This window comes from Dendrobates tinctorius, unplaced genomic scaffold (assembly GCF_039654945.1).
Source record: "Dendrobates tinctorius isolate UK_male_01 unplaced genomic scaffold, ASM3965494v1 ptg000362l, whole genome shotgun sequence".
NCBI lineage: Eukaryota > Metazoa > Chordata > Amphibia > Anura > Dendrobatidae > Dendrobates > Dendrobates tinctorius.
Window position 1 is genome coordinate 2,840,772 of NW_027362028.1, and position 12,151 is coordinate 2,852,922.

At 45.2% G+C, this 12,151-nt stretch overlaps 1 protein-coding gene across 2 annotated transcripts; it reads right to left on the bottom strand.

Annotated features, from left to right (window-relative positions):
• Positions 1 to 5,091: 5,091 nt before the first annotated feature.
• SETD9 (SET domain containing 9) lies at positions 5,092 to 10,845 on the bottom strand. Of its 2 annotated transcripts, none has more exons than XM_073562688.1 (6): positions 10,708 to 10,845; positions 9,432 to 9,775; positions 6,485 to 6,608; positions 5,729 to 5,844; positions 5,541 to 5,646; positions 5,092 to 5,376 (listed from the first exon to the last, which is right to left on the bottom strand). In XM_073562688.1, the coding sequence occupies exons 1-6, from the start codon at positions 10,809 to 10,811 to the stop codon at positions 5,289 to 5,291; spliced, it is 882 nt and encodes a 293-aa protein (XP_073418789.1). In that variant the 5' UTR covers positions 10,812 to 10,845; the 3' UTR covers positions 5,092 to 5,288. The 2 variants fall into 2 exon arrangements, with proteins under 2 accessions (XP_073418789.1, XP_073418788.1); XM_073562687.1 differs by having other exon boundaries at positions 5,729 to 5,859.
• Between the last annotated feature and the right edge of the window lie 1,306 nt (positions 10,846 to 12,151).

Consider the following 12,151-nt stretch of genomic DNA (forward strand, 5'->3'; position numbering starts at 1 on the left):
TATTTTTTTTTATGAGGCATCCACACATTACCCATAGAAGTGTCAGGAGTGATATTAGAGAGGAAAAGGCATTGAGCTCCTGTTCGACCAATAGTCGAGTCTGAGGATCAGACAGTAAGGATTCATTCAATCTCCGTGTGTACAGACGTGTATTCGCTACGTCCAGTCTAAATACAGAGAGTACACTATCATGGTCAGACCATGAAGAGGAGACATGTCTGGAATACATTAGCGATGGTATATTCTCCGAGTTAGTGAGAATCCAGTCTATCCTGGAGTATGAATGATAAACCCTAGAAAAATAAGTGTAACCTCTAGACTGTCCGTGGGATTCTCTCCACGTATCAACCAACTGATGGGCTCGGAGGATATTTTCAAGTGAAATTTTATCCTTCCTTGACATATCAGGCCTCCTATCATTAGAGCTATCAAGGGTTGGGTTTAAAATCAAGTTGAAATCGCCCCCCCATATGACAGTATCATAGGGGACGGACCTTAGAGACTTTACAATAGATTTAATCGTTTTCATTTGTAATGTCGGAGGCGCATAACAGTTAACAAGGCAGAGTCGCTTCTCCTGTACCGTACCCCAAAGGATTATGTATCTACCCTCAGTGTCCACAGTCGCACCCTCCTGCAAAAATGGGAAAGAATTATGGAGGAAGATGGCGACTCCTCTCGTTTTTTTATCATTAGAGGCAAGGTAAAATCTAGAGTAGAACTTATGAAAAAATTTGGGGGACGATTTATTGGAAAAATGAGTTTCCTGTAGAAATAACACATCAGGGGAATGTTTCAGGCAGTCAATCAAGGTGCGTTTTCTTTTTATCGGAGAATTGAACCCCCTAACATTGTGTGAAAGTGTCCTAAACATTTGGCTTGAATATATAGATTCTAATTAAGTCTCTAATGAAAATAACATCAGAGATGGATAGTTTCACGTCAATTATCCATCCAGGAGCATGCTTATAACACATCAGCACTCTTTTAGTGAAGGGGAGGGAGGGGAGGGAACAAAAACTATAACAAGAGAAATGGTCACAACCAATGACCGGTATGCGGGCTAAAGTGTGCCGCCCCATTATTAATAGGGCCAGAAGCAGCAGCAGCCCAAAATGGAGTGGCATATTTATTCCAATGGCACAGCACTCCATAACAGGAAAAGAGAAAACAATATTAAGTGTAAATTGTCAAGAATCACTTCAAATAGTAATACTTATCAGAACAATGTCTCAGCATTTTGAATGTTCGATGAAACTGTTCCAGCACATTGGCCGGTAGCGGTCTTAAGAGATAGACTGTTTGTTGTGCTGCGGTTTATTGGGTCTGGTACGACGAACTTCTATCCATTCTCTGCGAGGCTTCTGTCTTTGCGGTAAGGCCCCCAAGTCTGGGATCAGGATGCCAGCTTTTTCCAGTGTTTTTTTACCCTCTTCACAATTTCTTGGAAAGTAGGTGGAATTATTATGTGAGAAGATTAGAGCATGTGGGAGTCCCCACCTGTATTTGATATTTGCTTTAATTAAGTCCATTGTTACGCCTTTCATGGCCTTTCTCCTCATTAGAGTCGCCGGGCAGATGTCAGGGAACAAGGAAACAGTGTCCGGAACGCCTGGTAATTTGGTCAGTCTGCGAGCAGTGGATAATATCAGGTCTCTGGATTCTTCTTGATGCATTTTGAGGACAACATCTCTTGGAGAGGCGTCAGGTTTGGGACCTTCCAGGGCCCTGTGGATTCTGGTTATTTTTAAAGAATTAGGGTCTGCCTGAGGTAAAAGGGTGCAGAAGAGGTTCGAGGCAACTTCCATTAGGTTGGAATTACTTTCCGGAAGTCCTTTAATTCTGATGTTACCTCGGCGCGAGCGGTTCTCCAAGTCTTCACACTTGAGCTCCAGAAACTCAAGTCTAGCGTCTTGTTCTTGTAGATGTTCACTATTATGTTCAGTGGCATCAGCAGCGTCATCCATTCTTTTCTTCAAATCATTGGTCCTTCGGGCAATGTCTTGAATTTGTCGCGTGAAATTATCCACAGCAGATGATAACTCGGCTCTGAACGTTTTCTGAATGGAGGCCAGGAGATCCTCCATTGTCATTGGGATCATGTTTGTTGAGGTGGCCAGATCAGGTTGCTGTGATCTTTGAGGGGAGCCCTTGGAGCCCAGTGAAGCTGATTTTGACGCCGGCATAGTGTGACTTGTTGGTTTTGTACGTTGAGACAATAGTTGTGTGATTGATCGAGTATTGATCTCTAAGGTAGATTTTTTGGGGCGCATTGCTCAGAGACCTCCTGCGTTCTGAAAGTCAGCACATGACAATTACTTATAAGAAAGAGCGCATATTTGTGCCCGTGGCGACAGACCTAGTGTTCCATTATCATAGTTCACCAGGAACGTCCATGCCCTGCGAGTTGGATTTTAGTAAGATATGGGGTAAACTTTATAGGACATAGTATGTCTCTAATGCAGCTCTGTAGTAATCCCCCTTTAATATTTCAGAAATGTGGGGACGGGCAAGCCAGAAAATCAAAGCGACAGAAGATATTGCCAGTCCATCCATGTTGGATTTTGGCAGGATATGGGGTAGATCTTGTAAGACACAATATGTCTCTATTGTGGCTCTGTTGCAGACTCAATGAACTGTGTACCCCTTAAAACTTCTAAGAGTGAGGGGGTGGGAGGTCCAGCATATCAAATAAGCAGAAGATAATGTGGCACAAAAAAGGAAAACGAGTTAATAAGGGTAATGGTAGATGGAGCCCCTGTCAGTGTAATGTGAGGCGACTGCTGAGAAATATCTCTCACTGTGCCTGTTGAACAGCCTATGCATTTATAGTCCGTGTGCTCTAGATTTTCTCACACAACTGTAATTACACTTATTGTTGCCTTTATATGGGGAAGCAGGTGTCCACTAGTGTGTCACCAGTCTGTTCTGCAGAAGCTCCTTTTGGTGTCTGCCCCACCAGCCTCCCTGGGCATGGCTCCCTCTCCCTTGGAAATCTGTATGAATTCTGGTCTGCCTGCCACCTCGTGCACTGATAATCCTCCTGTCACCACCAGGAGAGGGGGGAAGCGTCCGACTGCTCACCTCGGCTGTTTCTCCTCCTGCAGTCCAGGCCGCCCCAACTCCAGCTTTCTTCTTTCCAGCCTGACGCTGCTTCTCTGTTAATTTGCCTGTCACAATCTACTGCGGTGGAGTTTAGCCCTACAACCTCTAGACTTCACCATCCACTACAGACCCGCAAACAAAATGGTAACGCCGATGGACTAAGTCGACAAACGGAACTTGTACCAACCCCATAAACTTCGGTCATCCCCAAACTGATCCGTTAAGGGTCAGACTGTGTATGCCGATCGCGTCGCTGAAAATGGGGAGCCGTTTTACAGAAACCCCCCAGCACACCGAATAGGAGATGTATGCCCTTAATGCAGCAACCGACCGGCTGCGACCCCCTGGGCAGAGGTAAACAAGATATCTCACTTCTGACCTCCCCCCACCTTTGTAAATCCCACGGCTATTGTAATGTACGTCTGGCTTCTTAATTGGAGCCTGTTATCTACTGGCCCGCCACATATTGATTGTCCTGCCTACTGTATGTATATATATACAGTATATTCTGAGACCGATGAGTAAAAGATTGTCACACTGGAAATACATGGAGTAGCAGTGATCTTTTATATGTTCCCATGTTACAAAGCCTTTCGAACCAGCGTCCTTCATTCAGAAGCGAGGAAAAGCAGAGTGAAACTCCTGAGAAACGGGGTGGTAATGTAAGAGGTATTACAGCACAGAAGACCCCGTTACAGTGAGATTCTGTAATTTGCACCATATTGGGGTATTTGCTGGGACTGTTCTGTTTGCTATTGTTTCTTGATGGTTCAATAAATTATTACCACACTGTTTTAACCTCACCCTGCGTTGTCTGTGTAGTGTTCTGCCCACGGGGAGAGCATGGGCGTTCAGTGGTATGTGCCCTGGTCCATGCAGTCTTTCTAAAGACAGTCAGGACAGCGGACTAGAGCAACCACTGACCCCCGTGTCTCCACATGTGTTACAGCAGGTGAACACAAATTTAAGATGACTTAAAACATAATCGAAACCCCGCCCACTTGTTTACCAATTGAATTGATGAGTGGGCAGAAATTTGTTTGGGTGGGCGGAGTTACATCTGCCAAACATTGGGATTTTACCCCCAGTGAGAGCAATTAAGAGAATTCAGTGGCTCTCACTGGGGTACTGGCTCTAATAATTCACAGCAGGGAGCTGGCTCTTTGTACCGGATCTTTTGCGAACGACCCACCACTAGTCTGAAGATCATTGAGCAATACCAAGAGCAAGCAGAGCATCAGGTCGAATGACAGTACCAGTTACAAATATAAAACATCAGGTTTGTGCGGTGACACTTTTCTGTCCTTGTGCAATTTGGCTTTTACTGACTTGAAAGCAACATGGCCGATGTCCCAGACTTTGTGGAGTCATGTTACCAGATAGGAATATTGGGTTTTTAGTGACAGATGTAGGTTCTATAGATATGGGAGACATATTTTTGGCATCGTCGACGCATTCCCTTGCATTGCGGTGCCGCCTGCAATTTAGGCCAAAATTAATATCGACCAGGTGGATAAAGATGGATATGCCATGTCTCATATGTGTAGAATGCTAAAACTGTGATGGGAAATATGGCATTAATATCTTCCGCCTGGGACCTCCAGGAGGAAAAATATCCTTATCATAGAATCATAGAATCGTAGAGTTGGAAGGGACCTCCTGGGCCATCTGGTCCAACCCCCTGCTCAAAGCAGGATTCGCTAAATCATCCTTAACATCAGGGTCATCGTTTTTAGTACCTGAGCCCGCATCACATTTACCGGCCCCCTGCCCAGTAGTTGTTGTCTTGTCCATCAATCGACAAGCAATGGTGTGATGGTCCTGATGACTGGTGGCAGCGGTGGGATATCTTCGTAATCTCCTGGATAAGTGGCACGCAGAAAATGTGCAGATCCTGGGGAAGAGAGTGCTGCTGCACAGTTGCAGCTGTGATTTGGCCTTCCTCCTCGTGCTGCAGACCCTTCAGTACGCAGATTATCATTCACCCCCTTCATATAATGGATTTATTGTATCTATTTATTTTGCAAAAATTTCATTTTCTTCAATATTTTATATATAGAAATAATGTATCCTGCGTCCTCAGCAGGAGCCCCTTCCCCCGCTCCGAGCCGACCATCCCTTTACGTGTCCGGGACCACAGAGCACTGAAGCATCTCCTGCGGAGTCCGATCTCCGTCCGAGTCTCACTGAACGAGAGTAAAGTAGTTTGAGAAAAGTTCTTCCCCGCAGCGAATGTCTCTGAGAGCGATGAGGACCACACAGCGCAACGGCCTAAGAAAGAGAAGACGAAGAGTAAGTGGCAAAAATGGCGACAAATGCACAACCGGACGTGACATTATCGATTGGCCGAGGCTGAAGCCATTACATGGCCTGTAAATTATGGACCCCACTATATAGGGCAGACCCCTGGAGAGGATGTAGATGTCCATACTGACCCCTCCACATCTTGGGAGTAGCGGATATTGGGGATGTACTGCCTCAGCTCCACCGGGAAAGACTCCGGGACGTCGAATTCCTGGTAAGAGACGTTGGCCTCGCGCTCTGCGGGAAGAAGACGTGAAGCAATGACCCCACCTGTGTGCTGTGAGTGGGGGGGGCCGCGGATGACACCTGGGTATATTACCATTAGAGCAGTTATTCACGTACTGCCCCACCGCCAGGGGATTGAGGGGGGCGCCGGTCAGCCAGGTGACGTCACACATCTTCAGGGGTCCGAGCTGATCTCTTCTGCTGCATGACCTGAAACAAAAGCCCCTGTAACATTTTCACAATACAGGACGTCCCCTTTTGGCCGGGTTCACATTGCGTTTGGGTCACATCATTGGGGGTTTCTGTCTGAAGTCTTAAACCCCCCGCCCCCCCCAAAAAAAACCCTGCAGATTGTGACGTCTCGTGTGTCATGGGGGACAGAGGATCCTAAAATATTAAAGGATACGGACAACTCTGGGAAAATGTCGTTACTTCAAAGCATAAATTTGTGTTTAAGCATAACGTTTCCAGTAGGATTTTATTTATAATTTTTCCCATTAGTCTTCTACATCCTCCATGTATCACGGTACATAGCAGACTGGAGGACGAGTTACCAGTGATCTGTCAGTGAGCGTGCTCTCTGATCTGGAACTCTTATCTCTCCTCTACTGAAACATCTTCTATGTTTATTGGAAAAATGAAATCCGCACTCCCCGACAGATTACTGGGAACTTGCGCTGCGGTGTTCACTGATATATAGAGGATGTAGAAGACAAACACAACAACGTTCCTAATAAAACCTTATAGAAAAAAATATATTTATACAAAAATAAACACATTTAACAAAAAAAAAAAAATTTTCCCTGAAGCCGTCCCCATCCGCCATAGCTGTAGTGACCGCTCCTCTCACCTGTACACGGACTTCGAGATTCCCTTGTCGCTCCCATCAATGAGAATCCCATCGAGGCATCTGAAAATAAATGGATTTCCGATTGATTGAAAGAAGATGGGATCATAATTCTGGTAAACGGCGCCTGCAAAATAAGGGAGAAGACGACCTCAAAGGCGGGGAAAACCCGAGCGCAGCTCCTCAGGGACAAAGCAAAAAAAAAAAGGCAAATGCCAGATCAGGGGAAGAAATGAATCCTAGTTCTCTCATCCACTTCAATAACTTTTGGTTTTTCATTCCTCATATCTGTAAGATGACTTATCACATCCATAGCAGAATAGTGTCTGCAGCTCTGGAGTATAATACAGGATGTAACTCAGGATCAGTAATGTAATGTATGTACACAGTGACTGCACCAGCAGAATAGTGAGTGCAGCTCTGGGGTATAATACAGGATGTAACTCAGGATCAGTAATGTAATGTATGTACACAGTGACTGCACCAGCAGAATAGTGAGTGCAGCTCTGGAGTATAATACAGGATGTAACTCAGGATCAGTAATATAATGTATGTACACAGTGACTGCACCAGCAGAATAGTGAGTGCAGCTCTGCAGTATAATACAGGATGTAACTCAGGATCAGTAATGTAATGTATGTACACAGTGACTGCACCAGCAGAATAGTGAGTGCAGCTCTGCAGTATAATACAGGATGTAACTCAGGATCAGTAATGTAATGTATGTACACAGTGACTGCACCAGCAGAATAGTGAGTGCAGCTCTGGGGTGTAATACAGGATGTAACTCAGGATCAGTAATATAATGTATGTACACAGTGACTGCACCAGCAGAATAGTGAGTGCAGCTCTGGGGTATAATACAGGAGGTAACTCAGGATCAGTAATATAATGTATGTACACAGTGACTGCACCAGCAGAATAGTGTCTGCAGCTCTGGGGTATAATACAGGATGTAACTCAGGATCAGTAATATAATGTATGTACACAGTGACTGCACCAGCAGAATAGTGAGTGCAGCTCTGCAGTATAATACAGGATGTAACTCAGGATCAGTAATGTAATGTATGTACCCAGTGACTGCACCAGCAGAATAGTGTCTGCAGCTCTGGGGTATAATACAGGATGTAACTCAGGATCAGTAATATAATGTATGTACACAGTGACTGCACCAGCAGAATAGTGAGTGCAGCTCTGGGGTGTAATACAGGATGTAACTCAGGATCAGTAATGTAATGTATGTACACAGTGACTGCACCAGCAGAATAGTGACTGCAGCTCTGGAGTATAATACAGGATGTAACTCAGGATCACTAATGTATGTACACAGTGACTGCACCAGCAGAATAGTGAGTGCAGCTCTGGGGTATAATACAGGATGTGACTCAGGATCAGTAATGTAATGTATGTACACAGTGACTGCACCAGCAGAATAGTGAGTGCAGCTCTGGAGTATAATACAGGATGTAACTCAGGATCAGTAATGTAATGTATGTACACAGTGACTGCACCAGCAGAATAGTGAGTGCAGCTCTGGAGTATAATACAGGATGTAACTGAGGATCAGTAATGTAACGTATGTACACAGTGACTGCACCAGCAGAATAGTGAGTGCAGCTCTGGAGTATAATACAAGATGTAACTCAGGATCACTAATGTAATGTATGTACACAGTGACTGCACCAGCAGAATAGTGAGTGCAGCTCTGGGGTATAATACAGGATGTGACTCAGGATCAGTAATGTAATGTATGTACACAGTGACTGCACCAGCAGAATAGTGAGTGCAGCTCTGGAGTATAATACAGGATGTAACTGAGGATCAGTAATGTAACGTATGTACACAGTGACTGCACCAGCAGAATAGTGAGTGCAGCTCTGGAGTATAATACAGGATGTAACTCAGGATCACTAATGTAATGTATGTACACAGTGACTGCACCAGCAGAATAGTGAGTGCAGCTCTGGGGTATAATACAGGATGTGACTCAGGATCAGTAATGTAATGTATGTACACAGTGACTGCACCAGCAGAATAGTGAGTGCAGCTCTGGAGTATAATACAGGATGTAACTCAGGATCAGTAATGTAATGTATGTACACAGTGACTGCACCAGCAGAATAGTGAGTGCAGCTCTGGAGTATAATACAGGATGTAACTCTGGATCAGTAATGTAATGTATGTACACAGTGACTGCACCAGCAGAATAGTGAGTGCAGCTCTGGGGTATAATACAGGAGGTATCTGAGGATCAGTAATGTAATGTATGTACACAGTGACTGCACCAGCAGGATAGTGAGTGCAGCTCTGGGGTATAATACAGGAGGTAACTCAGGATCAGTGATGTAATGTATGTACACAGTGACTGCACCAGCAGAATAGTGAGTGCAGCTCTGGGGTATAATACAGGATGTAACTGAGGATCAGTAATGTAACGTATGTACACAGTGACTGCACCAGCAGAATAGTGAGTGCAGCTCTGGAGTATAATACAGGATGTAACTCAGGATCAGTAATGTAATGTATGTACACAGTGACTGCACCAGCAGAATAGTGAGTGCAGCTCTGGAGTATAATACAGGAGGTAACTCAGGATCAGTAATGTAATGTATGTACACAGTGACTGCACCAGCAGAATAGTGAGTGCAGCTCTGGAGTATAATACAGGAGGTAACTCAGGATCAGTAATGTAATGTATGTACACAGTGACTGCACCAGCAGAATAGTGAGTGCAGCTCTGGAGTATAATACAGGAGGTAACTCAGGATCAGTAATGTAATGTATGTACACAGTGACTGCACCAGCAGAATAGTGAGTGCAGCTCTGGGGTATAATACATTAATGATCCTGTACTGATCATCCTGTAAGATTTGCTTGGAGGTACATGTTGGTGCCTTTGTGGGGTGCGGTGTACACAGGAGGTTCTGGGTCCGGACATTTAGGACATTACCTGGATACATTGACACCACGGCTCCTTTCGGCACAAGCCCTTTGGAGACGAACACTCCGGTTCCTGCAGCCTCCATGGAGCTTGGCTGCCGATCGATGTAGAATCCCAGACACTTGTAGCTGGCGTCTGCGGGGTGCAGCGTGTGATGCGGTCTGTGCTGCTGACCGCTGGCGTCGGGCGCAGGGTACGTGGCGCGGGTGGTCGGGGGCAGCAGCGGCAGCAGCTCCGTCTGTTTCTTTATATCCTGTGTGAACAGGACCCGAAAGAAAGTGATGAGCGAGGAGCAGACGTCATCATCCGCCACGACCTTGTCACCGCCCCCGGCGGACACACAGCGCAGCGTCCTGCGAGAAGGAAGAAGAGCACACGTGATTAACCCCTCGAGGGCAGGAGCAATGGGTTTATCCCGCCTCGCTGTTTTCTGCGGGTCAGGACTTTATTTTGGATCCGGCGGAGCCGTAGAGAGAATTGTGCTTTATTCTTGCGGCTTCATAGCCTTCACCATTATTAAAGCACAAAAATAAGCAAATCCGCCGCGGCGGCCACCCGCACTGCACAGGGATTTACTATGTCACGCCTTTGCACTTTTATTTATTGCATTGATGGCGATTTATTACTTTTTTAACATTTATATATTCATCTTTTATTTATATTAATTTAATATTTTATTTGTATAATTTTTACGTTCGAAGTAGGATTTTGCTCTGTACAATGTGGCTGCTGCCGAGAGGGAACCCACAGGAATAGATTCCCTCTCAGTCTCGGAAATGATGAGACTTGTAGTCCCTTCAGACGCTGCAGATCACCAAGCAGTAGGTTTATCTTATACACGGGCGACATCTAGTGGTCACCGTATCGAATGGCATGCGTAGTATTACACTGCTGCCCTCCAGCGTTAGGTATCTGTAAGTGGATGAACCTAAATGCCTCACGGCTACCATCTAGTGGATCGTTTGTTCAACTGCATGTCAACGCTATAAATGGGACTCGTGAAATGTACACGGTTGCCATCTCGTGGCCGTTCGTACAATTACATGCGAATCGCACAATGACACGCGCTCCATCTAGTGGCAGCTGCATAAAATTACATGGAAGCAGCAAAATGGAAAGGAAGAGGAAGGAACTCTGGCGCCACCTGGCGGCCACTCCTTGTTACACACAGTAAGAGCCATCAGTCTGCAGGGGGCGCTATTACCATGCCCCAGTGTGATGCGTCTCCTCGGGTAATTGCAGAATAAGTGAACCCCCCTATACCCGGCAGCGCCATATAACAGACCTGCGGTTACGAGTCAGATTCAGCGCCACCCAGGGGACAAAACGATATTTATACGATCTCCAGCGGGAAAGAATCGCCCGCAAAATCGTGCCCGGACCGGGCATGTCGCCGACTAACGTGACAGTGACGTTACAGAGAGGGAGGAGATTAATGGACGTCATGAAAGGAAGGAGGAGCTGGTTGACGCCATATACTGTCTACAAGCGGGGCCGGAGCTCTGAGGAGGCCGCCACCTCGTGGTCAGTCGCTATAATTACATGTAGTTATGTTATGCCCCATCCGTGATGTACGAGCGACATCTAGTGGTCACTTTTTCTAATTACATGTAAAATGTTCAGGTGTCCCTCTAGTGGTAGCATTTTAAAATGACATGTAATAGAATATATGTCCAATAGGTGATGAACGAGTGACACCTAGTGGTCAATTAATCAAATTACACATGATGGCCAGGCGCCATCTAGTGGTGACTTTCCAGAATTACATGTAATAGAATGTATGCCATATAGATACCGTATTACTCGGGTGATTATCAGTGGTTGTTTTATCGTATTATATTTGACATAATCGTTACAAGACATCCCCTAGAGGTAACTTTTGAAATTGCAATCTATGGAAATGTGTGTCCTGTAGAAGATAGTGATCACCATAACAACTTACTTGTTGAGAGAGCTGAACCAGGCGCCACCTTGTGGTGACTATATAGCATGACTTCAGATTTTGTATTAGTCTAGCCTGATGAAGAGACCTGAGTAGTCTCGAAAGCTTGCAATGTATTACCATCTTTTCAGTTAGCCATTAAAAGGTATCAACTACTGAGGACTCTCAATCCTGAATATTTTTCTATATAGCATTACATTTTTTTGAAAATGTGTGCGCTACATGGAACACACAGGTGACATCTAGTGGTCACTTTATGGAATTATATGTGAGCAAAGTTGTACATTGCTGTCCTCTTATTTGGCATCCAAAGGGTAACGTTTCTCCTTGTGGAGTGTGACGTGTCAAGCCTGACATGCCTAGGTGAGGAGACTTTTAAGTTGCAATGCTCCTCTGGAAAATATGTAAATTGTATCTTCAGGGAGGAGAAGGACTAGAACCCTAGAGCCTCCTATGGGACGTAGCAATCCTAATAGTCAATATCGACACTCTCGAGCGAGCCTTGTCACAAGACTTAGGATAAAAGCCAAAACTAGAATCTCAAAGTCGTAGCAAGACTCTTTAGAGAGTCGTTATTGACTATTAGGATTGCTACTTTCTATAGGTGGCGCTAGAGGTGCAGCGCGTCCTCTTCCTCCCATTCACTCCTTTAGTGGTAGACTGTTGCCATCTAGTGATGGATTTGTTCAATTGCATGCCAGCGACGTAAATGTGCTTCCTACATTCTAGGCTACATTTTACAGTACATAGATAGGAGGCCATATAGTGGTAGCCTAATTCAATTATA